General features: G+C 47.4%; 11 protein-coding genes across 11 annotated transcripts; 5 read left to right on the top strand and 6 right to left on the bottom strand.

Annotated features, from left to right (window-relative positions):
- The first annotated feature begins 212 nt into the window (after positions 1-212).
- Positions 213-1549, top strand: EV420DRAFT_1555022 (histidine phosphatase superfamily). The gene is made up of 3 exons (XM_060473631.1): positions 213-400; positions 461-1071; positions 1124-1549. Exons 1-3 carry the CDS (start codon positions 278-280, stop codon positions 1188-1190), a joined length of 801 nt encoding a protein of 266 aa, XP_060328777.1. The 5' UTR covers positions 213-277; the 3' UTR covers positions 1191-1549.
- On the bottom strand, positions 1550-4633 carry EV420DRAFT_1555016 (vacuolar amino acid permease). The gene is made up of 19 exons (XM_060473630.1): positions 4417-4633; positions 4352-4361; positions 4280-4297; positions 4169-4229; positions 3953-4112; positions 3862-3902; positions 3782-3812; positions 3690-3731; positions 3592-3638; positions 3452-3542; positions 3281-3403; positions 2993-3230; positions 2762-2946; positions 2627-2672; positions 2553-2576; positions 2453-2503; positions 2309-2403; positions 2108-2260; positions 1550-2048 (listed from the first exon to the last, which is right to left on the bottom strand). The coding sequence occupies exons 1-19, from the start codon at positions 4564-4566 to the stop codon at positions 1830-1832; spliced, it is 1785 nt and encodes a 594-aa protein (XP_060328776.1). The 5' UTR covers positions 4567-4633; the 3' UTR covers positions 1550-1829.
- A 2593-nt stretch (positions 4634-7226) lies between these two features.
- On the bottom strand, positions 7227-7727 carry EV420DRAFT_1644904 (uncharacterized protein; the record flags this gene model as incomplete). Its single annotated transcript, XM_060477705.1, has 5 exons — positions 7227-7328; positions 7384-7406; positions 7459-7573; positions 7609-7620; positions 7674-7727. 5 exons carry the CDS (start codon positions 7725-7727, stop codon positions 7227-7229), a joined length of 306 nt encoding a protein of 101 aa, XP_060328775.1.
- Positions 7728-9322: 1595 nt separating this feature from the next.
- EV420DRAFT_1644903 (uncharacterized protein) lies at positions 9323-9871 on the top strand (the record flags this gene model as incomplete). Its single annotated transcript, XM_060477704.1, has 4 exons — positions 9323-9394; positions 9459-9539; positions 9591-9644; positions 9698-9871. The coding sequence occupies 4 exons, from the start codon at positions 9323-9325 to the stop codon at positions 9869-9871; spliced, it is 381 nt and encodes a 126-aa protein (XP_060328774.1).
- Positions 9872-10475: 604 nt separating this feature from the next.
- On the top strand, positions 10476-12762 carry EV420DRAFT_591205 (uncharacterized protein). The gene is made up of 2 exons (XM_060482721.1): positions 10476-11700; positions 11754-12762. Exons 1-2 carry the CDS (start codon positions 10852-10854, stop codon positions 12648-12650), a joined length of 1746 nt encoding a protein of 581 aa, XP_060328773.1. The 5' UTR covers positions 10476-10851; the 3' UTR covers positions 12651-12762.
- EV420DRAFT_591172 (uncharacterized protein) lies at positions 12763-14889 on the bottom strand. Its single transcript, XM_060482720.1, has 6 exons — positions 14731-14889; positions 14628-14667; positions 14410-14572; positions 13589-14357; positions 13351-13537; positions 12763-13295 (listed from the first exon to the last, which is right to left on the bottom strand). Exons 1-6 carry the CDS (start codon positions 14798-14800, stop codon positions 12875-12877), a joined length of 1650 nt encoding a protein of 549 aa, XP_060328772.1. The 5' UTR covers positions 14801-14889; the 3' UTR covers positions 12763-12874.
- A 528-nt stretch (positions 14890-15417) lies between these two features.
- Positions 15418-17820, bottom strand: EV420DRAFT_1554981 (uncharacterized protein). Its single transcript, XM_060473629.1, has 15 exons — positions 17368-17820; positions 17278-17304; positions 17200-17221; positions 17061-17141; positions 16935-17008; positions 16784-16872; positions 16469-16727; positions 16366-16407; positions 16259-16304; positions 16164-16202; positions 16101-16111; positions 16023-16042; positions 15885-15972; positions 15797-15830; positions 15418-15744 (listed from the first exon to the last, which is right to left on the bottom strand). The coding sequence occupies exons 1-15, from the start codon at positions 17592-17594 to the stop codon at positions 15733-15735; spliced, it is 1071 nt and encodes a 356-aa protein (XP_060328771.1). The 5' UTR covers positions 17595-17820; the 3' UTR covers positions 15418-15732.
- A 5-nt stretch (positions 17821-17825) lies between these two features.
- Positions 17826-19863, bottom strand: EV420DRAFT_590896 (uncharacterized protein). The gene is made up of 15 exons (XM_060482719.1): positions 19561-19863; positions 19474-19500; positions 19399-19420; positions 19261-19344; positions 19127-19200; positions 18981-19069; positions 18664-18925; positions 18568-18609; positions 18469-18514; positions 18377-18415; positions 18314-18324; positions 18246-18265; positions 18104-18191; positions 18009-18042; positions 17826-17956 (listed from the first exon to the last, which is right to left on the bottom strand). Exons 1-15 carry the CDS (start codon positions 19761-19763, stop codon positions 17945-17947), a joined length of 1053 nt encoding a protein of 350 aa, XP_060328770.1. The 5' UTR covers positions 19764-19863; the 3' UTR covers positions 17826-17944.
- Positions 19864-20017: 154 nt separating this feature from the next.
- On the bottom strand, positions 20018-22530 carry EV420DRAFT_1621449 (kinase-like domain-containing protein; the record flags this gene model as incomplete). The annotated part of the gene is made up of 9 exons (XM_060475696.1): positions 20018-20221; positions 20275-20513; positions 20573-20687; positions 20735-20888; positions 20941-21078; positions 21125-21354; positions 21404-21738; positions 21790-22130; positions 22190-22530. 9 exons carry the CDS (start codon positions 22528-22530, stop codon positions 20018-20020), a joined length of 2097 nt encoding a protein of 698 aa, XP_060328769.1.
- An 857-nt stretch (positions 22531-23387) lies between these two features.
- On the top strand, positions 23388-25059 carry EV420DRAFT_1554954 (uncharacterized protein). The gene is made up of 4 exons (XM_060473628.1): positions 23388-23920; positions 23972-24407; positions 24458-24741; positions 24793-25059. Exons 1-4 carry the CDS (start codon positions 23660-23662, stop codon positions 24931-24933), a joined length of 1122 nt encoding a protein of 373 aa, XP_060328768.1. The 5' UTR covers positions 23388-23659; the 3' UTR covers positions 24934-25059.
- A 384-nt stretch (positions 25060-25443) lies between these two features.
- Positions 25444-26552, top strand: EV420DRAFT_1644897 (uncharacterized protein; the record flags this gene model as incomplete). Its single annotated transcript, XM_060477703.1, has 3 exons — positions 25444-25498; positions 25549-26237; positions 26292-26552. The coding sequence occupies 3 exons, from the start codon at positions 25444-25446 to the stop codon at positions 26550-26552; spliced, it is 1005 nt and encodes a 334-aa protein (XP_060328767.1).
- Between the last annotated feature and the right edge of the window lie 660 nt (positions 26553-27212).

Below are 27212 nucleotides of genomic sequence, written 5' to 3'. Positions count from 1 at the left end.
CCTCAGGTCCAGTTACACGTATAGATAATCATGGTGGTAGGAAAAAAATGTCGGTCCGTCACTGAAAAAAAGAGTAGTTTCCTCTTCGTAGTGTTGCCACGGCTCGGTCGAGCTGAGTCGGAGTCTTCCCGGAGCCGAGTTATCCGAAGTCGAGCCGGGCCGAGTCGAGCTGCGGCAATACTGCCCACGTGGCGCGGCTCGGACAACGGAAGCCAAGCTGAGTCTCAGTCTACTATGTAGCTCAGACTTTGACTCTCAAACTCTACTCCTGAACAGCATGAATTCGCAAGAAGAACTCAGCAATAGCGCTTCTCTGGCACCAGAAGATATCTCGAGTAGCTCTCAGACAGAGGAAATCCCAGGAAAACGCCTTATTCTGACGTTAGTGCGACATGGGCAGGTATGCAATATTCTTTCATCCTTCCAACATAAAATGACTTTTATCTCTCAAATATCAAAGTCAGAGTCAAACGTCGGTCAACACAGTGCAAATATTCACGATCCCCTCACCCCCCTTGGCCGTAACCAAGCAGAACAACTGGGAAAGGAGCTCTCTTCAACACACATCGACCATCTCATATCGTCTCCATACCTAAGAGCAATGGATACTGCTCGCTCAATTGGGGAAAACAACACCGAGCGACCCGACTTGAAACCTGAGGGACATGTACTCATCATAGAGCAGGATCACGGACCCGCGGTCGAAGCTGCTCGGAGATCTGGAAACTGGGTTAGTGAATACCAGTTGCGGACAGGAAAAGGGGCTCTCTCAGCTTACAGTGAGACTCCCGTTGTTCCCTCCCGAATCTACAAGCCCCCTGGAGGCGAGAGTCTGGAATCAGTTGCTGAGCGCGCTCAGCATGCTTTGCTCCAATATCTGCGTTCGTACGGTGCAAGTTTTGCTTCGATGCCGGATGTTCCTAATGACTCAGCGGATTTGATTGACGGCGTTCCTCATGCTGTGGTGGTCAGCCATAATATCCTCCTTACCGAATTCTATGAAGCTATGCTTTTCTTCAACGAGCCTTCCAAGAGGTACATCACCCCGGTGCACTTCAGAAACGCAAGCTGGTACGTATTGTTGTTGTCATGGCTCTATCATACTCTCTAAAAGTCTTTACAGGGCACGATACATAGTTTTCTATGATGGCAAGCATCTGGAATTCAAGACCATGAAGGAGCCCCATTAGATATCCTGTGTTAGGTAGAGTTCAGTAATGGATAAGTATGTGAATTGTCAAGTCGATTTTAATTTAATTTTTCGAGGAGCATATCGAGAGACCTTGGCTCATTCCTCCCGCTCACGTTAGGGAACGAGTCGACCTTTAGCTGTGCCGTATCTGTGCCTGCGAGTTTCTGTGAGTATGCCCCATCTGAATGGTTGCGTCTGTCAACCAGCGTAATATCCCCCAGCTAATACCTTCCACTGACATATCGATAGCACTAGAGTTAGTCGGACAGATAAATATCTAACTAATCGATGAATCAACAAAGTTGGATAGGAGGCGCAAACGGTTGAAGCAAAGTCTAGCAAATATCAGGCACAGAGACTCGCTGACGCCTTATAAATAGATCCCCTTCAACTAAACAATCAGTATTAATGATGTCGATGCGACTAAACAGCGGGACAGGATGGCGCGCGCCTATGTACACCAGGGCCCCCGACTAATCCCCCGCTCCATTTCGACCTCATAGTATTGCTTCTCGTCACCACACAGGAATCATTCATGACGTTAACTTGATAATGGAAAAAGAGTACAGAAAAGGTTTGGACTATCGTGCCTCTAAGGACGGCAACATGTCCAAAGCAAGGGTTCGACACTTGTAAATTAAGGAGGTGGCGGTTGCCTGGCGGAACCGCCGATAGTACTGCTCTCCAAGTCCATACTGCCTACGGCAGACTCAAAGGTAGACAGCCGACGCACTTTCTTCTTGATCGAAGGGGCCTCCACGTCTCCAGAACCCTCTTCGATAGCCGTTTCTTCCCGCGATGAATCGTCAGCTGGGGCATGCGATTTGGGTCGGCTGTCGAGGTCTTTCTCCGGGATCTATAGAGGTAACCACATGACGGCAAAGCATAATACAACGGCCTAGAGTAAAGACGTACCGGTAAACGGACAAGGAATGCAAGAAGGGTACAGCAGGCTGAAAACATGAACACGGCTTTGAGACTCGCAGAGTAGGAATCTCGAGCCTTTCTCTGCAAGTCCGGGGCCAGATCATGAATCAAACGCGCTGACCGTCGGATGGATTTAATCCACTGTGAAGAAGATAAACACAGAAGTGGCGAAGGTCTCAAGAGACTGACCTGTTCTGCGTCTGGGCCATCGATACGTTTCCGAAGTTCACCATCCAACTTTGTCTGAAAGATAGCAGAGGAAATTGCGACACCTCCTACCTGACCTGCCCATAATTTCAGAAAGGGAAAAGTGGTCATTATGAATTGCTTTACCTAGGCCTCGGAATACTTGACCAAAACCAGTGCCAACCGCCATGTGAGATTCTTCAAACTTTGTTATTTCAATAGAATGTGCTTGAGGTTTGGCTCTTACCAGGAAGATGAGCCAACAGAGCAACTAAAAATGGAAGATATTAGGCGGGTCGACGATATAACACACCACCGTACTTAGCATGGTTTGCAGAACAACGGCATTTCCGAATCCAAGAGGGATCTAAATGTTATAAGAACACAGGTGATGCGGTGAATGCTATGGAACAAAAGAATAGCTAGAGAAATCGGAAGGCACCCGATTCGACGTACGATACTTAGCCAAGATTGTATTGGCCCAGAATCCTCTTTCATCTGGAGTATGAGCACAGTGGCAATGAACGGGAACAAACCACAGATAAGGTTGATCATCTTGTATTTGCCTGTGCGATGCATCATCCAGCCAGCGAAAACTGACCCAGTCGACATGGATACACTGTTGGGCGCCAGATGCAACCCTGTGGAGCAATGAGGAAGAGTAGCATGAGAAATTTTCTTACGTACCAGCAGTGGATGCGCTTGTAAGAAGGACCGTCTGGAACCACATGGGGAAGAAAAACGTAATAGAAAAGTTACACAGCGCGACAAGGAAGTTTGAGCATCCCACGAGCACCGGTATACGCTGTTTCAACAGAAATGGTGCCAGAACAGGTTCTCGCGCCACTCGAAGTTCAACGATTATGAAGGCGATGAAGAAAACGATTGACAGGATCAGAGGAACAAGGACCGTCGGCTCGGACCACTAGATTTCAATAATGAAAAGAGACTTTTGCACGCATATATTTCACTCACAGGTAGTATCGCATTATAGCGGGTACTGAGGAAGAAGAGGCAGCTACCCACGGAGATGAGCAAAGTCAGACTGCCTGCGTAGTCGATGCGCTTTAGAATATCCTTGGTGCTCTTTCCTCTACCCTGAAGAAAGATGAATAAGCTTTCAGATCCACAGACAAGCAGACCTACCGATGTCACGTAGCGAAGGTTGTACGATGTCAGGATGAACGACGCAGCGAAGAAAGGAATTTGTATCAGAAAGGCCCAACGCCAACCAAGCCTGTCAAGCATGAGTCTTACGTGGGGCATCTTTCGGCGCGGAAGCATACCAATCTGTGACAAGTCCACCTATAGGACCACCCAAGCCCATTCCCAGCTGGTCAAACATCAGCTTCTATTAGCAGTGAATTTGGTGTAAAACACTTACGCCATTGAAAACGCTGGCAACTCCTTGGGTCAGACCTCTCGACTGAAAGAATTGTCAGCGATAGGGAAGGAACCCAGAGACGAGAAACCAACCCGTAGTGAGTACATGTCGCTGATGACAATTCTGACAAAGATTATCAGATTAACCCTGAAAGAAATCACTTTGTACCTACGTCGATGTCGTGAAGATACCACCGCCTCCTATACCTGATATCTGGGCATTTGTAAATACAAATTTATGGGGTGGAGATCAAGAACACATACGAATCGAGCAAGAATTAGGGTCTCCATGTTAGTTGATAGGCCACATGCGAGCGTCCCCAGGCCGGCGAAAAGCACCGCCGTCTGATTCGCTCCTCTTCGGCCCATGACATTGCAAAGACGCCCGTAAAGCGGAGTAAATGTGCATGTGGCGAGCAGATACCTACGAACGGGGGGGCTCAGATAAACGTGCACATAGGAAATGCTGAAAGTACTGACGATGTTCCGAGCCAACTAGCCTGGTGTGATTTGTGAAAATTGGAAGAGATGGATGGAAGCACTGGCAGAAATGTTATTCCCTCCAAATTCCAGAACCGATTGTTCGCTCACTTGTTGGTACGAGGGTGACTGTGTGAAACATTTTCAAGTCATTGACTCAGCGAGCAGAAAACTTTCACGTACGATTGACAGACTTTGAAGGGGTATAATTAGTGAGCCATTTATTGGAGAATAAGAACTGAACCCACCGACAGAAACGTAGCGGTCCATACTCCTGCTAAGATACCATATCGCGTAGCGGGTGATATCTCGAGGGGGCCTACTGGGCACTTCTCTTCAGATGCCTCGTCAGCATTTTTTGGGAGTAAGGGATCTCGTTCAGTAAATTCTGTGGTCATGAAGTGGTCGTTACAAAGGAACGGGTACGACGGAGAAGGGTAAAAAATCGGTGACGTTAGAGCGCAGGGGATTATTTCGGAGTTTGAAAGAACGATCACATGACCCCATAAGCAGCTAATTTTAGACGCTGACTACTGTGCCTAATCAGGAAGCTGGACACTCTAAATAGAATTGAGGGTCTCGCATCCATTCCTGCTCCGTTTTGCATGAATTTTTTTTTGTTTGAAAGCTAAATATATTCTACAGTAGATACAATAGCAGCTGCAGAAATAAATTCTTACTGAATAGTCACACAACACCCAAAACAAGGAAGCTGGACATGGACTCTGAAGTTATTGAGAGAGCATGGAGGGACCAATGGGCAATGTAGAATAGAATGAGCATATATTTCGAATTTTTTGGCATCACTAAAGTGGGCAACGAGCTGTTTATATCCCTCATAAAGAAGGGCATCAGAAAGAGAGAAAATACCTTACCAGAGCTATCTACTATATTTCTTCTACCCAATGACACCATCTGGGCGGTTTCTATTTCGTAAAATAAATAATACCAGTTCAGAATACTGTGCCATATCAGGTAACGGGTCACGCATGGTAACGGGTCAACCGCTCATATCTCGACGACTATGGTACCTTTTCATGAGCAGTTTTTTTCAGGTTGGAGGTTGGGCTATCTGGCATCTATGTACAAGAGCTTTTGTTCTTTCATCTTAAATTTCCCTCTCAATAATTTTTTTGATCTGAGAAAAATGTCAAATTGCCATTTGCAAGCAACTTCATGCAAACAAGGCCGTTTTTCACCCGTTATCACAGTCGTACACTTCCACAATGTAATTCAGGATCATAGCTTACTTTATGGATGCTCCTGGAGAGGATAACAGCATAACAGTAAGGATAGTTTGCTTTAAATTATGTAAAATACTGGTTGACCCGTTTCCATGCTTTTGAGACCATCAATTAGGAAAATATTCATAGTGTAAGAAGCTCCCTTTCATACAGGCTCAAAACCTCATACAATAATAGAACAGATATTTCTCTTATTACAAGTGGTGACTAACATGGGACAATTGTGATGCTAGATTTTTTACAGTTAAAACAAACTAGTTCGGCCCGCTTCCCGGTCAGGCACAGTATATTTACATGTCCTTACTTTGTGCCTATGGGAATTATAATGTGCTATAAACTTCATTTATATCGTATTTTTGGTCCAGATACGGGACTTCAAGTAAGAAACATTGAAATGAAAGAGTAGAAATCTAAAAATGGGTTAACAACTGCATCAGAAACGATGCTCCAGAGATGTGGGATGACACCGCAACAAGCCGCTCACAATTCCGGTCAGTGGTTGCTGCGAGTGTCCAGCTTCCATATATGTCCAGCTTCCTGATCGGGTACAGTAATTGAAATTCGCAGCCGGCAATTACAATTTGCAAAATTAACCGCGGCTGCTCGGCTTCTCCACCGATCTTGACATCGGACCAAGGACTCCGAACGACTAGACACAAACTAGATGTTGTACTACTCTTCGTATATAGGCAATTCGTCGGATTATATCGCAGAATTACAAGAGCATATTTAACCCAATCAAATTTCATGACGCTCATACCGCATGTTTGAGGTCTTCGTCGTGAGCACCCAGATTTAAATGCGCGCATCATTCATGAATCAAGTCATTGTTGGTGTGATTTCGACAAGATCAAGGAAGCGAGTGGCTACAACATTTATAGACGAGCGTCATTGTGAAGGAAATGCTACCGTGCGGTAGCCACCCTATTGGCGAAGGGGAATTACACACCAAGTTATGCAGTCGGCAGATGGTCCAGAAACGATACGGCAGGCGTGCTATTACATGATTAATTTGAGTTAGCCTCATCTTTAGTTCCACCATTTACACGTCACCCGATACCGGTGCGCAATGTGAATCACGGTATCCAGGTTGAATGCCGTAAGATTCTTTACCGCCCCTCTAAGTGACGGCTCTGCCTCTCCAAGGCTTCTTGGATACTTGTGTAGATCTTAGATATAATAGCGAACATGACAAGTGAACACTGGACAATCGCACATCGTCAATCATCATGAAATCAACTGAAGCGGCGATATACTACCGACTTAATACTACTAAAAAGGACCGACCAATGACAAGCGCGCAATTTTGCGGAAAGTAAGAGAGTGGCGGCATGGCCCTCAACCCGATCAAAAGATCATAGCGGGATGGCAACTGTTTGCAGCGGGTCAAAACAAGTAAAATCAAAATCCAAGAACCTCCCTAAGAAGGAAATGTTTAAAGATTTGAGCAAAATATCCTTGTAGCTAGGATTTCGATCCCAAGTTGACTCGTGTAAATTGGTCCCCACCGAGCTGTGCGAATCAAGGGCTCTGCATTTCTAGGAAACCATTCGAACCTGATCCGTTCGACTGCGGCCGATCAGGGTCAGGCTCCCATATCAATACGCTGAAAGCGCCTGTAACACTCATGGACGACATAGCAAATCCAGCTTCACTACGAGCTGTCAGGAAAGAAGCACCCAAGTTCCGTTGGTTTGATCTACTTTACAGACCAGTATGTATTAAGCCCCTGCAAATAAATAAGCCCGGCAGGTTCTTTTGGTAAGTGCACTCTATCGTGGGGTCTGAGTAAGTAGGTCTAGTCTAATTCTATGTTAATGAAATGTCCTAGTAACGGTATAGATACGAAGCCCTTCTTCAGCGGCGGTACTGCATAGCCTGGCTGCAGGTGGGGCAATACCTGTCGATTTGGGGGGCTATGATTCTGAATATCAGCGCGCAAGAACAGAAGACTCGTAGGAGATGCCGTACAATATTGTTCAGGATATCGGTGACTGTAATACAGCGATTAGCATGAGGTATTGTGAAGATCAAGGAAGGACGTACTATTGCCAACAGGTCTGGTGGCAAGCAGGCGGCCTGCAGCTCGCAGGGTGGAATGGACTGAACTTGCAGTTGGACTGTTCGCATGTAATCTAGAGAGAGGCGGGAAAATTGAGTACTGCGGAGGTAAGATTGGCGAGCTCGATATCATACCGTTTCTTCGGGCTAGATCAAGGGTGGTCAGTGGGGGCGGGTAGGTCGGGAACGGAAGGACATACGAGATTTACAGCGTGACCGCATCGGAGGTAGAAATTCCTGACTCTGGGAGACATTGTGAGAGGAGAGAATGTAGCACCGAAACGGTACTTACTGGCGACGGCGACACATTGTGTGAGAGTGTTTGAAGGAGAAGATGAAGGTGTAGTTGTAAGACTGGGAGGTAACAGTGAAGATGGAGTATCTCAAAGGTATTCCTCTGTTTTTATACGATACTCAATGATCCAATGATTTATGGGCGGTTGTACAAAAGATACAACGCATCCGAGACCGTCAAGTAGATCATCGCCCACGAGCCATATCAGGAAAGGCGCTGCCAGGAGTAGTAATAAACAAGGCAAGAGGGCGCCGCATCCATCACGGGAGGCTACTAAGCCAGAATCGTCGTACCTCATTTCACAATGATCCACCCTCTTACAAGTCAACACGCAGCCCAAATGTCCAACCAGTGTCCCTGCGCGAAACGTCGTCATTAGCTACTGTAGGCGAAGACAGATAAAACACGGTGATACCCTGCAGCGCCAAACTCCATCACTAGTTTGTTGATGTGTATCGTATATTTTTCGGATTCAGTAGTAGGGATGATCAGATGCATTAGGGAATGAACGACGACATCGATGTAAGATCACTGCGATCAGATCCAGTCAGTGTGCGCAACAATGTTTTGTACTGCAGCATAATATGATTTCGATCCGTGGACTCACGGTTCGCTAACGAAGGTCAACGCCATCTTCGTGAAGGGTCGCTAGGGACTCAGAGAATGTCCGCCGGGCGTTTACCACATCAGGCAGCGCCTTTGGACTGATGGTGGAGCCGGGAAGAGCCTTGGCATATTTTATAGAAAATGGCAGAATTAGTTCAGAAAGAGAAGTCGAACTGGGATCTGAAGGCTCTTGAGATATCGATAAACCCGGAATCATCGGCCCGTAAATGCTGTGCGTCCTAAAGAATTATGTAGGACCAACACCAGTTGTATCTGAAGCCGAGGGACACGGAATATCAGTAGAGGCTGCTAGGAAGATCTAAGAGGTACAAGGACGACGATGCCTGTTCCAGCTCGCGTCCCGCGAAACCTGTACAGAGTCCGTCTTGCGTGTCCCTGGGACGAGAATAGATGCGTGTGATCAATGCTCTCGATACAGGAACCTAATATCACAGCAAATCGCCCCGGTTTTGAGGGCTGATCCCCTCGTGCTCCAGGCTTTTGCTTGAAAGGCCGCCCGGTACACGTGAGTCTTGATATACAGAAGAAACAAGAACAACGACAGCGCCAGCTGGATTTAGCATAGATCCTTTAGTATAATTCCACCAGAGATATGTCGGAAATATAACGATGATAAAGATCGAGCGTTGAAGATGTCTGAAAGGGTATGCATGGAACAGATTTCAGTCCGGCGTTTTGTATGGATAATGCGGAGAAACGAATGACGACGACCGAATTTCTGGATTCGTAGTCCAGAGAAGCTATTCTATCTGTTTTCTACGCATGTATGATCCATGCTATTTGCCTCCGACATTCTTCGTAGTCGTCAAAAGAGATGGTTGAAGCCGAGGGAAAGGCCGGCGATCAAAAAGCATCGATCGAGCTGACCAAGCAATCAAATTCCTTCTCTGTCACTAACCCAACCCACGTTCGGAGGGTCTCTCTCTCATGGCAGTTGTTTCTTCAATAGCAGGGGCCAAGGGCAAGGGCAAAAAGCCCAAGAGATTCTTAGAATCACAGGTCCGAGATGCTGATATGCAGCTCAAAAAAAATTTCGGTTGGCTGATGTGTCTTTTTCGCACAGGATACCCTGGACCTCGCAGTATCCATCGGGGAACTGCAGGAATCCAAATCTAAGAGCAGATCTGACCGGCGCCATACACAGGTATGTCGACGTGGTATTTTGACCCGCGAGTACGTTCCGATCATTACACAGCTTGTGCGCCCCGAAAGTACAAGGATTGAGAAGAAGTCTTCCAAAAGTAGAATTGTGCGCTCAAAAATCTTCTCTTGATTCTTTCTTTTGATCAGCGCAAAGTACAGAAAGAGAAGAAAGCCATCTTGGCAGCGGAGCGCTCAAAGCACAAGAGAGAGAAGGCAAAATCTCGGAGGCAAATAGCATCACACACGGGCACAGGACACAAAACAAGTGACGACCAGAAAGAGCGACCATCCACGGATCGTTCAGCGACACGGAAACGTGTTTCATTCGCATAGATATAGGCAAGTAGGTCTGATATATAACTGGGCAGCATCATCACCTATAACTGCGGTTTCGTTTGTCGTAGCTGCGAGGGTCTTATTTCCGGCTGTACGGTGTCTAGGAGCAGACGGATGCAACATCATTTGACGATTTTGACCGCAATTTGAGGCATGTGCTGTGGATGATGGATCTAGTTATTGGTTGGATGAAACTGGTGAGGTCTTGAGGCTTCTACGGTGTAAACATGTCGATGTTGATTAATTGCCCAGAAGGCCCAACAATGTATGTAAATCTAAGGAACGGTATTGATGACCAACGTGGGATAGTCTTCAGTCTTCAAGCTTCGTAGCTCAAGATGGTGCAGTATCGGGATGCTCAAGGCAGTTCAGTGCATTGAAAACCGAAATCCGGCTGTGTCGTTTCTTAGACTTAGGCCTATCCTCTATGCGAAACGCATTTTGTCAATGTGATACATATCCCCCATGCTTTGATTCTCGAAACTCAGCAACTGCCCTATATTCCCCAGAGAGGTCGCCACTGGGCTGTCCTAGGTGAGGCGCATCGCATGTTCAAGTAATCCATAGTTATTCCGCAGTTGCCTAGCTGTGCAGAGATGACTCGTGCGATGGTATTTCTTTTAGACTGCTGCGAAGAGCCATCATTGATAAGTGTTGCCAACGTCCGCGGGAGCTTCGGACTACTCTAATACCGGTATTACTACCATCAGAAACTGTCTACTTTATCAAACCTGGAATAGCCATTAGACTCAACCGAGGTATAATCCAACCTTGTTACTGCTCTATAGGTTTTTGAGTTTGATTCTCATTTTTTGTGGCCAAAAATCTTTATCTTTTATTTGTCTATGTCTTATCGGGAAGCCTTCGAATTACGTGATCAATTCGAACTTGGCGCGACGCTCCCCTTTGTACTTCTACCCTTTTTTATCATATTTATACTCATTTCGATTTCATTCTGCAATTCCTGATACGACATAATGACTACAAAGCCTTTCAAGCCATCCAAGACGCCCTATACCCCAGTATTCTATTCTAGCCCGTTTTCTTCCTCAATGTCGTCGTCAGTGGCATCTGGACACCGTTCACCATCTGCATATCTGGAACAGCTATCTCAACGACATATAGCACTTGCTGGACTGGAAGAAATTCCAGCGTCGGACTGTGGCTCCGACTTTGACGACGATGCCCAACAACGTGTGCGCATACTGCACGACCAAGTTGTCGAAGCTCTTGAATACAGTAGTGGGGATCCTGCAGACGGCAAATGGACTCGTCTAAGAGAGCTGCTTCGACTTCGTTCCACCAGTGCAGGCAAACGATGGATTGGCGTTCGCACTGATGGAGAGGAGGCGCAGCCTGGACCCTGTGGATTCGTTTTGGTCGGCACCGAAGAGGAGTGGTTCGAGTGGGAAAAACGGAGAGAAGCCGAGAAACTGTTGAAGAGCAAAGTGGAGAACTGGCAGAAGGATGTCGTTATCCATGACCCACCTTTGGACGACACAGAGTCACTACCAGGCCGGGCCAAATCTCGGGCCAAGTCGAAGGACAAGGCAGTGGTCGAAGTCGAGGTTCCCGCAGCAAAATTCAGCCCAAAGGGTGCAAGCAAGGCTGGTTCATCTGCTACCAAAGGCCGGAAAAGTCGTGATCCTAAGAACCCGTCGCCATTGGGATTTACCGTTTCGAAGCGTAGCAAAGTGACAGACGCTGCGAAAAAGAAACCGTCTCCACCACCGAAAGATAAATCAGACGACATATACGTGCCTGTAAACGGAAACATCAGCAGTATTTCTGCGGGCAAAGCAAACATCAGTGATGTTTCCGAGACGGTCAGTAATGATTTGTTCAAACTGTCAAAGCTACGGCTAAGTCGAGGCAACAGGCTTTTTTCCCACCTTCGTTTCCTACGGGACTTGACACTTCTACTCCACCGGACCTTGGACGCAAGAAACCTCCCCCCATTGTCTTTGTCCCATCCTCTTCCCCTGCATCTTCACCCAACGTGGACCCTCCACCCTTATCCACAGATATATCTACTCCAGAGCAGAATGGTCTCCGCCGCTCAGAGTCGTTTCAAATCCCAGGGCTAACCCTGCTTAAGAGACAAAATTCTTCTACGCCTGATAGACCTTCGAAGCATTCGCGGACAGAACCACCACCTTCAGATTCTAGCAATATCATACTACAACCAGAAGCCTCCCCATTGGCTGATCTAGTTGCCAGGAAGCAACAAACGGCGATCCCGACGACGCCTCAGAAAAAGCCCTTACCGACGCTAACAGAGCTCCTCGCCTCGGCTAGAAAGACGCCCAAAGGCAAAGGACGCGTTGTTCCCAAACCGCGTTCCCCTGTTAAGACCCCGGTACCAATTGTACCGGAGGAGCCTGTGAATGTGGACCTAGACATGGACATGGACGTCGACTTCGTATCGCCTGCCAAGTCGCTATCATCTATTGCTGACGAGGATTCTGATGGTGATGATGACGGCGATGGGGGCGAGCTTCCTGATTTCACATACGATGCCGGAGCGTTTAAACCGCCCTTTGCATCTACGCAGCTCCAGGGGTCGCAGTTGGGATATAATTCCCAGGTGGACGTGGAACGAAATGTCAATGAGCTTGATAAATTTTTAGCCAGAGATGTTGATATGAGTGGAGACGAGGATGATGATGACCTGTACAGGCGCAGAGATGGGGACGTAGACTATGCTACGTGGCTGAAACCTGAAGTTCTGGCTAGCGCTAGCAGTGAGAAGAGCGAGACCCATTCCCATATATAACCTTTTTCTTGTATCACCACTACATCTGTTCAACGTTTCACAAGAGCGCCAAAATACTAATTAAGAATCTATTTACATAAATATGTGCACCAAAATGAGAGTCGTGATAAAGTGTAGTACCATAGTGATAATATTATATTACAGCCCAATATGCATGGTCATATTCACCCTTCTCATTCGTATTTACCACATAAAAAGTACCTTTAGGGGGGTGTCCCAGGGTATCAAACCGCGAGACTATGTCGTCGGGTCTCCTCATCATACAAGCCGGCTTTCCTCGCTCCCTGTCGTCGTTTCCCGTCACTAACCCATCCGTTTGCCAGTCCTTTGGCTGGTATGTACTCTGCATCCGCGTCGGCGCCGTCGTCATCGTCATCATCAATTACAGGTGGTGGCCTTGACCGTTTTCTCTGCCCTACCTTCGACGACGGCCGTGAAGGTGGAAGAGGCAACTGTGCAGGGTCAATGGCTGTTCCATTAGCACGAGGATGTTCAACCGACGACCGGGCCTCGGTGTCATTATCTGCATCGTGCGTGGTGTCGTCCACGACGGTCTTATACGTAGACGTAGCCAGTGCAGCAGACGCCGATGCACGTTTTCTCGGTGCTGAATTACCGGTTGCGGAGTCAGGTTTCCGCATTTTCCTGGAGCATTTGTGTTAGCGAGGAGAAAAGTGGTCAAATAGTGGATACCACGCACGTGTTTAGCTTGGGTTCAGCATAATTGACACTTTTTCTGACCCGACGCTCGCGTCCACCAGTGTCACATTCAGGTTCTGGTGGTGGCGTGGGACTCGAAGGATGGGGAGTGGGAAGATGGGAGGTGCGCGACGGGGAAGATACTAAGAACTGGCGAGGAGCCCCAGAGTCACCTGGAACAGTATTGACTACAATAAAATATTAGCCTCATGGGATGATATCAGCCAGGGATTGCATACCGGAGCTATCAGTGCCAGGGTCAGGCGTTCGCCGCCTAGGCGAGTTCGTTACGTCCTTAAACTTGAGTTTTTGAGGTGCCAACACCAAGTCGCCGTCTTCATCTTGAAGTGATTTCATCTCCTTATCGCAGGTGGTATCGGCTATAGCGTCCCGGTCCTTATATTTGCGTCGTCTCTCCTTCTTGACTTTGACACTTTCCACTTCCTCCTCCTCGTCCACGTTTTCGACCAAGCCACTGTAGACAGCTGCTTCCTCCTCTGCTTCCTCTTCCTCTTCACAAGCCTCATTCTCCGCCTTGGTCATTCCTAGGATAGGAGTGACTGGCCGGTGCATAGACAGTATGTCACCCTGGACCATGTCAATGTTGACTGTTAGCAGACCACTTTGACGTCGTCCTGGTTTCTTTCGCAGAGGATTCACATGTGTGGAAGAAAGATCAAGCATTGGGGGCGGAGAAGCCATCCGAGATGGCAGCGGCAGCTTCGACGCTGATAACCGTGGTTTTGTCTTGACTTTGCGGCAAGGACTGGGTGGTTTCTCGATTTCAATTTGCTCTTCTTCCGAGGTGGGGCTTGGCTCCTCCTCTTCGCAAATTCCTGGTATACTTGGTGGTCGGGATAGGCGGTTCGTCGGCGACGGCGACGACGAAGACGTGGCTGGTGACGGGCGTCGTGTGGCTCTGGGAAGTGTTGGCGTGGGAGATTCTGAAGGCTGGCGTATGTTAAATGTTTGTCGCAGGAAGTCGAGGTGCTTGGTGAGACCGAGAGCCTGGGAATCCGTCAGTTACCGTCGTCTGATACCGATGACCAGGCAAGCGTACCGCTATCTCTACCTCAGCCAGCACTTTTCCCGACTTTTGTCGTTCTCGCTTGAGTTCCGTCGAAAGGGCAATTTCAGAGGCCCGGAGTCGTAAGTTTTCGTTGTACAGCGTCGAAATCTGGGCGTTCAGTTCTTCTATTCGAACGCTCATCGTTGAATTGAGTCTGAGTCAAGGAATATCAGAAAACCGGCCGCGATTAGATAAATTGCAGCGCCCACTTGGTTATCTGCTTGTTCGCCTGCAGAAACTTCTTCTTGACTGTCGTGCCACCCACAATCAGTTATCTCGCGGAGAAAATGCAGAAACAAGGTGGCAACGCACAGTTCTCGAACTCGAACAGGGCGTCATTCTGCCGCGCCCCCAGAGACGCACGAGAATCCCTCCTGCTCATGGCTGCCGGCGACGACGAGCGTCCGTGGAGACACAAATGGAGAACAAAAAGTGGGAATGCCCCACGTCCGTGGTCAACACGCGTTGATGGAAAACAAGGTCACGTGTACATTATTCTCCATTTGGTTTACCTTGTTTCTCACACTCGGTCCGACATCCAAGAGCCTGTAGGCGCGAGTAGGTCCATCATATTACGACACCACGGATCCCTATATGTCGTTCATTGTTGTATTAGCAATCTCCAGAACTAGTTTTTTTATTTTAAAAAAAGTAGGTTTTACACCCATTTTACGTGTGTTGAGCTTAATTATCTTGCCATTGAAGTTTAAACTCGGTTACTCCTACTTCAATGGTGGAGCATATCTCGTTTTTGAGAATCGGATGAGCTTCGTACCTTGAACAGGGAATTCTAGCTCATTGAACGCGTATAGAAGCAGCAGCATGCTAGGCTTGTTGGTAAACTCAAAACTCGATTCGATTTGGCGGAATGCCGGCTCACGGCCATCAGACTGAATAAATTACACCAGAACCATTCTCGTCATACTATTTGAAACATCATAGCGCTCTGATCCGAGACTAGGCAGGTTCATAAGCCCTGGCTCGCTACTAATGCTCATGAGAGCTTCAAGCTTATGGGTTAGCCTGGAAATTCGTAGAACGTATTCAATGCTGCTTGACACGAGAAAAGGCAATGTTGTCTCAGAAATGCCGACTCAGCAAGTTTAGACCTCATCCAGCTTTTGAGAAAATATTCCACCCAACTCAGAACTATTTGGTCGCCTTGATATATCCAAGAACTTGCTAGTGACATAGTATACAATCATACAATGAAGACAACTTTGACTAAGAAGAAAACTTGCCCTCCGGGAATATATCTCTTAGGATTTAATATATACAAACCATGATAATGGTATTGTTAGTTTGAAGGTGAACTCAGAAGAAGGCCTATTGCGTTACCATTGAGAAAAAAATAGGTCAACATGGGAACGACACATACCGCAGCGTTTGGGGGGCTCGCACATCCGCCAATACTTAAAGAAATATTCAGAACATTGCTACACCACCTAAAGCGCATGCATACTTACATGTTCAGTGGCCAGGAAGAAAAGAAGAACGTGTAACGTCCTGTCGCGTCACATATCTCTGACAGCTTTTCCAAGTCGAACATTTCACCTAACAGCGCGGTCAATAAATTTCGCACGTGAAACGGCCATCGGGCATACCTATTGGCATACCCCAAAGGCTAGAAACAATCGGAACGTCAACAGGGTACAATCAGCGTAACAAATCCAAAGCCTCACGCCAACAACGTCTAGAAACTAATATGAGACAAGCACCTGTAACAGTCAAAGGAATCAACAAACTTGATGCATATGAGGGGTGCCTTCGGGTGTAGGCCAGCGCTGGATATTACACAGGTTTGTTTTGATCTTATACACTGCAATGACATGTAACATACCTCAAGAGCAGGCTGGTCGGACGCTACGGCGGCGAAATGATTGTCCCTAATAGGATAGTATTCCTGCGAGTCAATACCAGCTTCCGGCCACAGCATGGTTGCCATACCAGAGGAACCGCTTCATGTCATCCGACTGCTCAATTCCGGCACTATCGTGAATGATCGGGTTTGAACTCCGAATCGACTCTCCATCAGGGCGAAAGGACTTACAAGGTCTCCGGCTTACTCCCCAGCGCATCTCTTTCTTCCTGTGTCACCTTGTTGAATTTGTTTATGAATCCCACGCGAAGGATTAAAATATCCCCCGTCCTGAATTTGACTCCTTCGTAAGCTGCGCACGCTTCAAGTTCTTTGACTGTGATTGGGTGGGTCGTCCAAGGATCGTAAGGTAGCGGATTCCCTCCTTGCGTGTAATATCTGACTAAATCCAGAAAGACACCTCGTCCGCATATGCCGTGGTTTGACCAGTCTACATATACCACGCCCTAATCAGATTTACTCGCTGATGTCAATTAATGGCCTTACTTTGAATACCGATGCGCTGGTAGCTTGGGTTGATATTGTTAGGGTCAGTGATGCATATTCTGCCTCCGGGGATTGAATCTCTGTGAGTGCTACAGGAAGGGGAAGATGGCATGAGTGTTGGAAGTTCTGTGAGTAGGCTGAAACGATGCACTTGTTGTAAAAGATATCATGGTCGATCAACCCAAAATGTCTCATTCCATCCCATTGGGTACCAGATTGCGAGTTCTGTTGAGACATTAGATATCAAGTTTCCAAGTGATCTCTATTATATACGTACGAAATGGATCTCGTCGTCTCGTGTAGCACGATCATACTTATCGATTATAAGCAATTCCGGACTTCTGCGTCGAAACATCGGCTGTGATATAATAAAAATGATGAGCGAGCAAATAGGGTGCGTAGAAATCACTAGCCACCTTGCTAGGGAAATTCAACGGCCTGACAAGCCTGTTAACGAAAAGTTCTATCGTCGGAGATGAAGGAAACTGCCATACCAATTTAAAGAGACTGTCTGACCAATCCTGTGTATTATAATTATGATTAGCCAAACATATCGTAGCTATTGCATTTAGATACAAGCTCACTTGATCTCCTCCGATGCAGCCGTTCTGACCACTTCCGTCGTCAACAGATTGATAGTTCCCAGCTGATCATCGGGACCCCAAACCTGCCATGCGCATCCTTTGTGATCTTTAAACATGGGAAGTTCATCGAACGTCGGTAGCGTCTCATGGCCTGCGTTCTTCACTTCCCCGGGAGCAACGTATGATAGAATCTGTTGAAGGCGGCTATTTGGCGAAGGATTGGTCATCGTAATTGAGATGTTTCAGAGGAAGTGATAGTGAGTACGAAGAAAGCACTCTCGATATTTATCCGCAGTACTCCCCAGATGACGGTATTCTTCCGTATGTCATCTGACTGTTAGGTGGGATTTCCTGCGGATCCTTGTGACTATCCAAGGTCCGATAGTGAGAGAATGACACCGAGAGGCGGCTGTATCTTAAAGCGATTTCTCACCGAAGAACTTATCGTACGACCATGGTGTTAAACATGAATATTTCGTACGCCTCTAAGTGCAGACAGAACAATTTAACACGACGCATATTAAGGCATTCTTTCAAGCGTATTCTATATGATCAAATCCGCTACGCAACCCCGAATTTAGAACATTGCCTGTTACTTAGTCGTCAAAAGGACACCAACAAATGACAAGAAAAGTGCTTACGGCAGCATTGGGAGGCGCGGCGCAGCCGCCGATGCTGTTGACAAAGCAGCTTCAAGTTTAGTTTCCGATCAGCATTGCTGAGTTTTGCCACGTACATTGGAAGAGGCCACGACGAGAAAAAGAAAGTGTATCGACCCGTTTTCTTGCAGACTTGCGACAACTTTTCTAGGTCAAACATTTCACCTTGATGAAAAAGAACAATGAGCGACGTTGGCGTGAGTTATCCTGTGTACTTACCGATGGGCATACCCCACAAACTTGACAAGACGTGAGCCAGACAGAATGATGATGCTTTGGAAGCTTACCCCAAGATCGTCTAAAACGAAGTTAGAAAGATTTGCAGGAGCAGCAACAGCGCAGCGACGTACCTGGTGAATATGAGGCACACCTGTCGGTGGTGGCCAACGCTTTCGTTGATCCACGTAAATTACTGGGCAATCACATGATAAATTGCACAGACCTCCAAAGCAGGTTGATCAGAGACGATAGCGGAAAAGTGATTGTCCCTTGTTCAACAGTGAGGTTCCTGGAACATCGCACACAAAAACACTCGTCCTACCATAGGAAACGCTTCATATCGTCTGACTGGTCGATCCCGGCCCTGTCAGAGAACAATCAGGATTTTACAGAGCACAGCATCAAGCAAACGGCTCACAATGTCTCTTCGTCCCTGCTTCCCACAGCATCCTTTTCCTCCTGCGACGACTCGTTGTAACGTTTGATATGGCCTACACGGATGAGCAGAATATCTCCTGTCCTGAACTTTACGCCCTGCTTCGCAGCGCATGCCTCGAGTTCCGGCACCTTGATCGCATAACTGGTCCAGGGATCGTACGGTATAGGATCTCCAGAAGAGATATAGAAATCAACGAGGTCGAGGAACACACCCCGACCGCAAATTCCATGGTCTGCCCAGTCTAGAGTGGAATTTATGGTTACAAACGTACAAGACGGAGATCATCCTTGACACACGTTGGATCCCTAGCCTGGACAATCGTGGATCTACGTTCATAGGATTAGGAATGGGAACCTTGCCACCTAGCAGCATATCCTTAGGAGTACTGACATGGAGTCTCGTTCGAATCACGGTGACGCGTAAAGGGAAGGAAACAACGCACTTATTGTAAAAAACGTTATGGTCCACGACGCCCAAGTGGGTCATACCATCCCACTGCGAACCCGATTGTGTGTCCTGTTGGTTTCATGCAGCTTGGCATGTACTTAAAATACCCAGGGGGTTCCTCGTACGTACCATTTCTATCTCATCTTCTCGGTGAGCATATCCTTGCTCATCAGGCATCATGAGTATTTGCGCAGCTTTGCGTTTGAATAACGGCTACAATAGTAGTCGGTCAGCGACGGGCACCGGGGGAGTATAGCGTAGGCATACCTTCTCCGGAAAGTTGATTGGCCTAAATTACATCAGAAAAGTGCACAAAGAAAGTGATCACACAAAGCAACCCACCAATTCAACGATACGCTTTGACCCGTTCTAATTTATGCATCCATCCCGATAACCGTGGTATGATGAAAGGATAACGATAACTCATACCTGATCTCTTCCGTGGCCGCTTGCTTGACCACATCGTCAGTCAGCAAATTGACAGTTCCAAGCTGGTCGTCCTCTCCCCATAATCCCCATGCACAACCTTTGTAGTTGTGGAAATTGGGAAGCTCGTCAAATGACGGCAATGGCTTTCCATCATTGACCTTTGGTGCAAGTCTGCAGGAAGTCATAACACTGTAACGACTCATGCTTTTGACTCGGTTTATATATAATAATATCTGTTGCCGTGCCTTGATTGCGAAAGGTGACAAGCGGGAGACGGGTATGTCTTGCTAACGTGCACCGTTGGTAGACAGCGGCGATCGCTGCCCAAGTCGGTTCGTGTGAAATCCGGACGCTGATCTTCAACGGCTACTGCTGTTAAATCAGGTGCGATAACGATTAAAAGTACAACATATGTATAAGTACCACGTAAAAAAAGGACTCGCCCACTTCCGTCTATCTATCCTCGGATGAATGGGTGAGCTAAAGCTTCCCGAGGAGTGATCCTTCGCGAAGGATCTAACGCTAAGCACTTGTCAAGAAGATCAATGAAAGAGAGTAGCAGTTTGCTTTCATCATCTTTCATTTTGACTGACGCGGGCGGCATGAGGCGGGCACGAAGATCGCGCGTAGGCTTTGAGATGTGAACTTTGCGTACGACGTCCTGAAAAGACTGGGATCAGCATTTTAGTCCACTATGGGATAAATGCGACTGACGGTTCCTAACACTCGGTCACGCTCGACACTCTCAAAGCCTCCCATGTCATCGAAATAAACATCACCGAACTTCGCTTTCTTTATCATCTTGCTGTTAAACCGGCCCTTTAGTTCCATCATGAGAAGGAGCATCTGATTATTTGATCTTCCGGGGAAAAGTATCTTGCCCGTGTATAGTTCGTAGAGCGTGCAGCCCATGGACCATATGTCAAGAGCAGGATCGTAGGGAACCCCGAGTACTAAAACACAAAGGACGCCGGTAAGTCGGTTATCTGTAAACATAAGACAATCACTCAACTGATTTCCGGGGCACGATAGAATCGGCTAACGAGATAAGGAGTAATCTCGTTCTCTGAGGCATCAGACGCAGACCCAAGGTCACATAGTTTCAGTACGGTTTTCGCTTCATTCACCTAGCGGGGATAAGAAAACGCTCACGAACGTGAAAAACAGAACTTACTAGGATATTGTCTGGCTTGATATCCGCATGCATTACACCCACCTTCTTCAATAAAGTAAGGGATAGGAATAGTTGATGTGCATACGCCCGAACAGCCCGTATATTTAGACCCACGTCTTTGCCAAATCGCTTGACAACTTCGCGTAGATTCATACTGATAGAAAAATCAACAAACAGATCATTCCGAAAAAAAGCATTATGATCACCTCAGACTTTCAAAAACGAGACAAAGATGGCCTCGGTGCTCGAATGTCCGTTCTAGTCTGACAATATGTTTCTTGTCGTCAGGATCGGCTTGCATTAGTTTGTTGAGAATTTGAACCTCCTTGAGACCGGCCTTGTACCTACAGATTGTGAGCAAATCATTACCACGAAGCCGCACAAACATACATGGATTCCTGACATCGAACGATCTTTATTGCGACCTCTCTTCCGACGGCGTCACCATCGCCCTGTAGTACTCGCGCACGCACGACATTGGCAAACATTCCTTTACCGAGAGAAGAGAACACTTGATATCGTCCGCCGTCAAGCTGTTCCGCAAGTATGACAGAATAATATCCTTCTGAGTCAGCTGCAGAATCCAGAGTGGTTGTTATTAGCGCAGGGGCAGTGGGATTCTGTGGGGAGATCTTAGTGGGGTAAAAAAGTGTACAGTCGGAGACTGACCGTCTTCTTGACTTTCTTGACTTTCTTGGGCTTCTTCTCTGTCGTGGCGACGGCGAACATGTCATCGACATCTTCTTCTTCCTCTTCTTCCTCCTCCTCCTCATCTACCTCCATAACTTCAGGTTCATTTTGAGTAGGACCGAACACACGTCTTTGCTCGTCTTCTCTGCGGTCTAGACTAGGGTCGTAATCACCCGCAGAGACTTGAACCGCGCCATCTAGGGTAGAATTCTCGGCTTGTGTCTTGCGTTGTGATGATTCCGCCTCGTCATCCTTAGCGAGCTCGAAATCATTTCCTGGAGTCGGTGATGGCGACAGAGACGTGCGCTTATTATCTTCGGACGCGTGTCAGTATAAAACCTACTTCAATGAGAGATATAACGCACCCGCCTTAGAGCCGTTGGAAAGTAGAGATGTATGGCTAAAACTGCTCGTTATATGATCAGAAACGGCTGAAGAAGGGGGCGGTTGGACCGCACTGCTAATCTCCGGTGCGGGAGTCCCGTTAACGCTCGTATTCACACTCGAGCGTGCACGGATTGCCTCCCACTTGACTAGACGAGCCTTTCGAGCGGCCTCAGGATCGAAGGTGGTTTCTGTTAGTGCCGGTATATCCAGTTGCAGGTCGGGCAAAGGTTCGGAAGACGGTGCTGGAGCTAGTGAAGAAGACGGTGCCGGCGCCGGTGCTGGATCTGGAGCAGTAGGAGGGCTATGGCGTGGAGAAATCCTAAAAATGCTAGTTAGATTGTATTCCATTGGGAAGCCGTCAAATTTCACGACACTCACTCGCCTTCTTCCAGCTCATTGCTGTCATGCCTCCCATTGCCATTGCTTCTTGGAGAGCGGGATCGATATTGTCGAGGTGAATTATCATGTCGCTGGTCCTCCCTACGACGACTGCGGTCCCTGCGAGGTCGACTAGTACTTCGTCGACTGTGATCAGTATCCCGTCGGCGATGCCCATTACTACCTCTGCGGCCACTAACACTGGACGCAGAGTGCCCAGTCGAGGTCTTCAAGTGGACATCCCTCCAATCTCTGGTATCTTCTCTTGGTTTTTTATGCTCGCGATAGCTGGATTCCCTGCCTTCCCATGAACGCTTTGATCCTGAGGACATGTTAGTCATGTTCGTTCAAAACAATGGTTTTTACGGGGCACCGCACGATGAGAAAGAGAAAAAAAGGGAGATGTGACCAGTGGCAGTTGCAGTGAAAGCGTTGCCGGCAGTGATTCACCCGGTCCGTGCGGTGGCGATTAGTTTTGCCATGTTTGAGTCTCCCATGACCAGAGTAATTAATTAGTTGTTTTAAGTATTTAATTTAATTTAAATCAACGTGAAATCTCATTCACGCAATATTAGTTTATAATAGCCTTTTATCTCTGTTCGCTAGTGCTACAAAAAGCTAGGGTGTCTACGCGGGGGAGGGGGGCACGATGGTAAGCACTGGATATGGTTTGATCTTGTCGTGAATCTCATATATTTATGTGCAGAAAGATTTGTGATATTTGCGATCTACCTCATGATGATGCTGGACATACACCTTGTGCCTGCCAGAGCAATGTTCCTACCACTTCCGCCCATCATTGCTTCCCGTCTTTAAATTGTTCAACACAGCTGCATGAAGCATATATCATTATTAAGGATTAGGGTATTTCGAGCTAATACATGAAGTAATGAATACTCAAGTAAAACCCAAGTTGCGAGCGAGGATGTCCGAAAGCCGAGTTCCAACCACCAAGAGGGATCCGTAAGGGTGCTAACAAGCGCTAGGCGTAACTGACAGGGTTTCCGAAAAGCGCTAGGCGTAGTCGGAAAGCAATTGATTGGTAAGCGCTTGGCGTAACCGATCAAGGTTGCTTAGTTCACACAGTTAAGTGGACGTTCGAAGAGGAGTGAAATTAGCTTAAGATTCTAATACAATGGTAACGACAATATTTATATGCTACTAGTAAGGCATTGAGTCACTATAATTCTACAATGTTCCGTAATATTCTAGTATCAGCAAGAAGAATAAAGAAAGTAAGAGAAAATAAGAGAAAATACCGGTAAGCCGAGGTCAAGACCGAGAAGGCCGAGAGCAGGCATGTGTTGACTCACGCTCAAGTCAGAAAAGACCCGATATCCATGACAATCATGATGGTGGTAGCAGTTAATCAAGACGGGGATCACTGCTTCATGATGCCTAGACAAGTGGTTAGCTATAATTCCTCCCTTACTTGCCTTCTCGTCAAACGAAACTTCTGATCTCCCCCTCATGGCACCCTCGAAGCTGTTCCAGCTCATTACAGTCGGTGAAATGTCCCTGCAACATCGCGTTGTAGGAGCACCCTTGACGCGTTTCCGAGCAAGTTCCACCCACGTACCTAACCCCGTCATGTGTGACTACTACGAGCAGCGTTCACACACACCCGGGACACTGCTAATTGGCGAAGCCACAATCATTGCAGCCAAGGCAGGAGGTTGGGTGCACATTCCCGGTATATGGAATCAAGAACAGATAGATGCATGGAAGTCGGTAAGCACCCATGACAATCGCAGGATCATTATTCAATGTTTAGTTTCCTAGATCACACATCGCGTCCATGCCAAAGGCTGCTACATCTTCTGCCAACTTTGGGCTTTTGGTCGGGCTGCATATCCCGAAGTTCTGGCGGCGGAAGACCCTTCCTTCCCATATATCGCTCCTTCTGACATCCCTTTGACCGGACAAAAGGTTATTCCTCGGCCTATGACTGTCGAAGAGATCCAGGACTATGTCCAACTCTATGCGGAAGCCGCACAGAACGCTATAAAAGCGGGATTCGACGGCGTCGAAATCCATGGCGCGAACGGTTACTTGCTCGACCAGTTCACGCAGAATGTATCAAATAGACGGAGCGATCAGTACGGCGGGAACATCATGAACCGCGTGAGGTTTCCGCTACAGGTCGTTGATGCCGTCGTGAATGCCGTAGGCGCAAATAAAACTGGATATCGCCTTAGCCCCTGGAATTCCTTCCAAGGTAGGCTTCTGTTGATACAGATCCATGTCTGATTCTAAGGACCATTTTAGACATGGCAATGAAGGATCCCAAACTGACCTTCACGTACCTCGTTTCTCAGATTAAAGAAAAATATCCTGATTTTGCTTACATCCACGTTGTTGAACCTCGTATTGTTGGTACGAGCGATAGAAACCTCGACGACATCGACGCTCATGAAGAGAATGATTTCTTGCGCGAAATTTGGGCGCCCAAGCCTGTCATATCAGCGGGTGGCTATGATCAAGCCACGGCTACCAGGGTTGCCGATGAGAAGAATGACCTCATTGCTTTCGGTCGACATTTCCTCGCAAACGTGAGTTGTTGGTGTCCAAATTCGCTGTTTTCATACTAATCATCTTGGTAGCCTGATTTGGTATGCAGACTGAAGAACAATATACCACTAAATCCGTACGACAGGGAGACCTTTTACATTGGCGGCAATGTTGCAAAGGGTTATACAGACTACCCGTTTGCCGCAGAGGCAAATGCAAAGGCTGCATTGTAAAAAAATACAATTGTTTTGGACAAGTTATTGGATCTACTCAAATGCCTCTTATGTCTGAAAGCCCGAAGGACTCGAAATAACAGAATAATGAAGATATTGCTATCCTACAGGTGATCAAGACACGAGATAAATACGTCATCTTAATTGTCGTGACCATCATCACGAAAGTGTGAAGGGCAGGGAGGTTGGTCGGTGCCAGTTGGTCTAAATGGGTCACTGATGGTTGATGGAAATACCGAATGGAGTTCATTTTGTGAACAAGGAAGGGGAATTACGACAAATCTGCCCTTTCACGCCTCGAGGCAGCCACGACGTGCTCGTAACGAGTGGTGAAATTCCTACGCTCACCTTTAAGGTAATCGCTCACAACCGTCAAAAGCCCAGTGCGAAAATGCATATTTCCTCAGTTCATTCGCCCCATCCTTTGACTTGCACGAGTCTACAGCCTCTCAGAATTCATATACACCTCTTTCCTCGCTAAAAACGCGTCCAATGGCCCCAATTCGCACCATGACTACTCGTCGATCTTGGCGCTTGTCCAGTCAAGTACCAGTCCGATACGATGGTGAGTCTATGTAGTTGCTGTCGCGTCTTGATTATAACATTTTGTCGTAGGGGAAGGCTGGGAAGCCACCGACTTGCTCATGTACCTCACTACGCCAGTATCCGAAGCACCTTCACCGACACCGTCTACTGATTCCCATTCCACAATTCAGTCCGACACTCCTTCCCCTCGCCGTCACACACCTTTGCATCGTCGCGCTCCCGGACACGTCCCCCGTCCCCCCAACGCGTTCATGATATTCCGCTCCCACTACTGGCGCGACAACAAAGATACCATACGCGAACGCAATCACCGCGAGATCAGCCGTACCTGTGGCGAACTCTGGAAAGCTTTACCACCCGCTGAGAAGCAGGTTTACAGAGACATGGCCAGCAGCGCTAAGAAGGAACATCTCGCGAAGTATCCTGGCTACAAATTCACACCGGTGTCGCGGCGGAAAAAGACGAGGAAGACAACGAGTCAGAGTCGCGATACCATGGAGGAGGTTAGTAGGTGCGAGAAGATTGCGACGTTGATTGGAGGGGGTATTGATGGAATGGAGCTGGAGAAGACGATGGAGAGTGATACATGCAAGACCCCATCTTCTTCAGCCACTGCCGACGAGGAGCAGATATCTACCACGGTTTTCCAGTTCCTTACTCCCCAGGACCAGGGAGAGTTTATCTGCGGTGAGGAAGACGATTTCGTCCCCACCTGCGACATTTCACCATTCGACCTAGACGCTCCTAACCTAGAAATGGTTCGCCAACTTTTTTTTACCCCTGCATATCGCTTGCTGATTCACTCTCTTTAGTACAGCAATCCCCCCCAACTGCCCAACTACTCCCGTGTCGATTCTCAATTCGGTTTCAAGTCCGATATTGATATCAATAGCTGCTTTTGGTTCACAGCCGCGGGAGAAAACGTCGAGTTGTCTCCACTTACCGCGTCTACGACGGATTTCACCCAAGGATCCTCCACCTACGACGCGTACCACAGCTTCGACAGTTTGGACGTGCTCGATGTTAATCTTTCCGCATCCATTTCCTTGGTTGATGACTGGGCATCTATTTAACCCGACCTGACGACCCGCAGACTCATGCAATTCTTTGTATTTATAGATGATTTCCCAAAAATATGTTACAATGATCTTTACTTTAACTTTAGTGCCTTCCTCAGTCCGAACTGCTCGTCACTATGTATTCCTGCACGAATGGTTTAGACTCTTTCTGGCGCCAGGAGTAAGGGGAACCCATAATTGGTCTCAACATAAGTGTTCGTAGTTGCAGCAAACCCAACCTCCGAGTTCGTCGTGTCATACATGGTATAGAATCACTCCGGAAAAGCATAGTCGATGATAAATTCAGGCCCTTCGGTACCATTCGAGCCAAAGCCATTAACAAGATATACATATACCATCGTCGTTGCCTTTGATGTTCACGTTAAACGAACGAGGCCAGTGCCAATGATCAAAATATCCGTAGGCACAGTCAGAGTTCCATTCAATCATAGCGTATAAAAATACGTACATTTTGTCGCGGGACTACTAATGCCAATGGAAGCGGTACAGACAGCCCCTGCATTATTGATGTCCTCATTGAAGTCGACGGATTCCTCGGAACGACTCGCACTATCTGCGAGTATCAATGGGATAGCTGCGCGAGCGTAGCCGACCCAGTGAAGTCAAATCCCCTAGATATGGTAGACTCACTGGCGCAGTTCGAGAAAGTACGAC

The sequence above is a fragment of the Desarmillaria tabescens genome (assembly GCF_030435595.1).
Source record: "Desarmillaria tabescens strain CCBAS 213 chromosome Unknown EV420scaffold_26, whole genome shotgun sequence".
In the NCBI taxonomy this organism is placed as follows: Eukaryota; Fungi; Basidiomycota; class Agaricomycetes; order Agaricales; family Physalacriaceae; genus Desarmillaria; species Desarmillaria tabescens.
The sequence above is the reverse complement of the archived record's forward strand: the minus strand, read 5'-3'. Positions and strand labels throughout refer to the sequence as shown.

Bases quoted from the DNA above. Each gene is read 5' to 3' on its own strand.
- EV420DRAFT_1555022 (XM_060473631.1), top strand. From the start codon at position 278: ATGAATTCGCAAGAAGAACTCAGCAATAGCGCTTCTCTGGCACCAGAA. The intron at 401-460 runs GTATGCAATATT...CAAATATCAAAG, and splicing joins CGTTAGTGCGACATGGGCAG to TCAGAGTCAAACGTCGGTCA. The intron at 1,072-1,123 runs GTACGTATTGTT...AAGTCTTTACAG, and splicing joins CACTTCAGAAACGCAAGCTG to GGCACGATACATAGTTTTCT.
- EV420DRAFT_591205 (XM_060482721.1), top strand. From the start codon at position 10,852: ATGACTACAAAGCCTTTCAAGCCATCCAAGACGCCCTATACCCCAGTA. The intron at 11,701-11,753 runs GTCAGTAATGAT...TCGAGGCAACAG, and splicing joins TCAGTGATGTTTCCGAGACG to GCTTTTTTCCCACCTTCGTT.
- EV420DRAFT_590896 (XM_060482719.1), bottom strand. From the start codon at position 19,763: ATGAGTCGTTACAGTGTTATGACTTCCTGCAGACTTGCACCAAAGGTC. The intron at 19,070-19,126 runs GTGCGTTGTTTC...ACTCCATGTCAG, and splicing joins CATAACGTTTTTTACAATAA to TACTCCTAAGGATATGCTGC. The intron at 18,926-18,980 runs GTGTGTCAAGGA...ATTCCACTCTAG, and splicing joins GTCCAGGCTAGGGATCCAAC to ACTGGGCAGACCATGGAATT.
- EV420DRAFT_1554981 (XM_060473629.1), bottom strand. From the start codon at position 17,594: ATGACCAATCCTTCGCCAAATAGCCGCCTTCAACAGATTCTATCATAC. The intron at 16,305-16,365 runs GTATGGCAACCA...CTATCCTATTAG, and splicing joins GACATGAAGCGGTTCCTCTG to GGACAATCATTTCGCCGCCG. The intron at 15,973-16,022 runs GTATGCCCGATG...CCGCGCTGTTAG, and splicing joins CCTTTGGGGTATGCCAATAG to GTGAAATGTTCGACTTGGAA.
- EV420DRAFT_1554954 (XM_060473628.1), top strand. From the start codon at position 23,660: ATGGCACCCTCGAAGCTGTTCCAGCTCATTACAGTCGGTGAAATGTCC. The intron at 24,408-24,457 runs GTAGGCTTCTGT...GGACCATTTTAG, and splicing joins CCCCTGGAATTCCTTCCAAG to ACATGGCAATGAAGGATCCC. The intron at 24,742-24,792 runs GTGAGTTGTTGG...TCATCTTGGTAG, and splicing joins GTCGACATTTCCTCGCAAAC to CCTGATTTGGTATGCAGACT.
- EV420DRAFT_591172 (XM_060482720.1), bottom strand. From the start codon at position 14,800: ATGAGCAGGAGGGATTCTCGTGCGTCTCTGGGGGCGCGGCAGAATGAC. The intron at 13,538-13,588 runs GTATGCAATCCC...ATTTTATTGTAG, and splicing joins CCCTGGCACTGATAGCTCCG to TCAATACTGTTCCAGGTGAC. The intron at 13,296-13,350 runs GTGCGTGGTATC...CAAATGCTCCAG, and splicing joins GCTGAACCCAAGCTAAACAC to GAAAATGCGGAAACCTGACT.
- EV420DRAFT_1555016 (XM_060473630.1), bottom strand. From the start codon at position 4,566: ATGACCACAGAATTTACTGAACGAGATCCCTTACTCCCAAAAAATGCT. The intron at 3,404-3,451 runs GTAGGTCTGCTT...ATCTTTCTTCAG, and splicing joins ACCTTCGCTACGTGACATCG to GGTAGAGGAAAGAGCACCAA. The intron at 2,261-2,308 runs GTCAGTCTCTTG...TCTTCTTCACAG, and splicing joins ATGGCCCAGACGCAGAACAG to TGGATTAAATCCATCCGACG.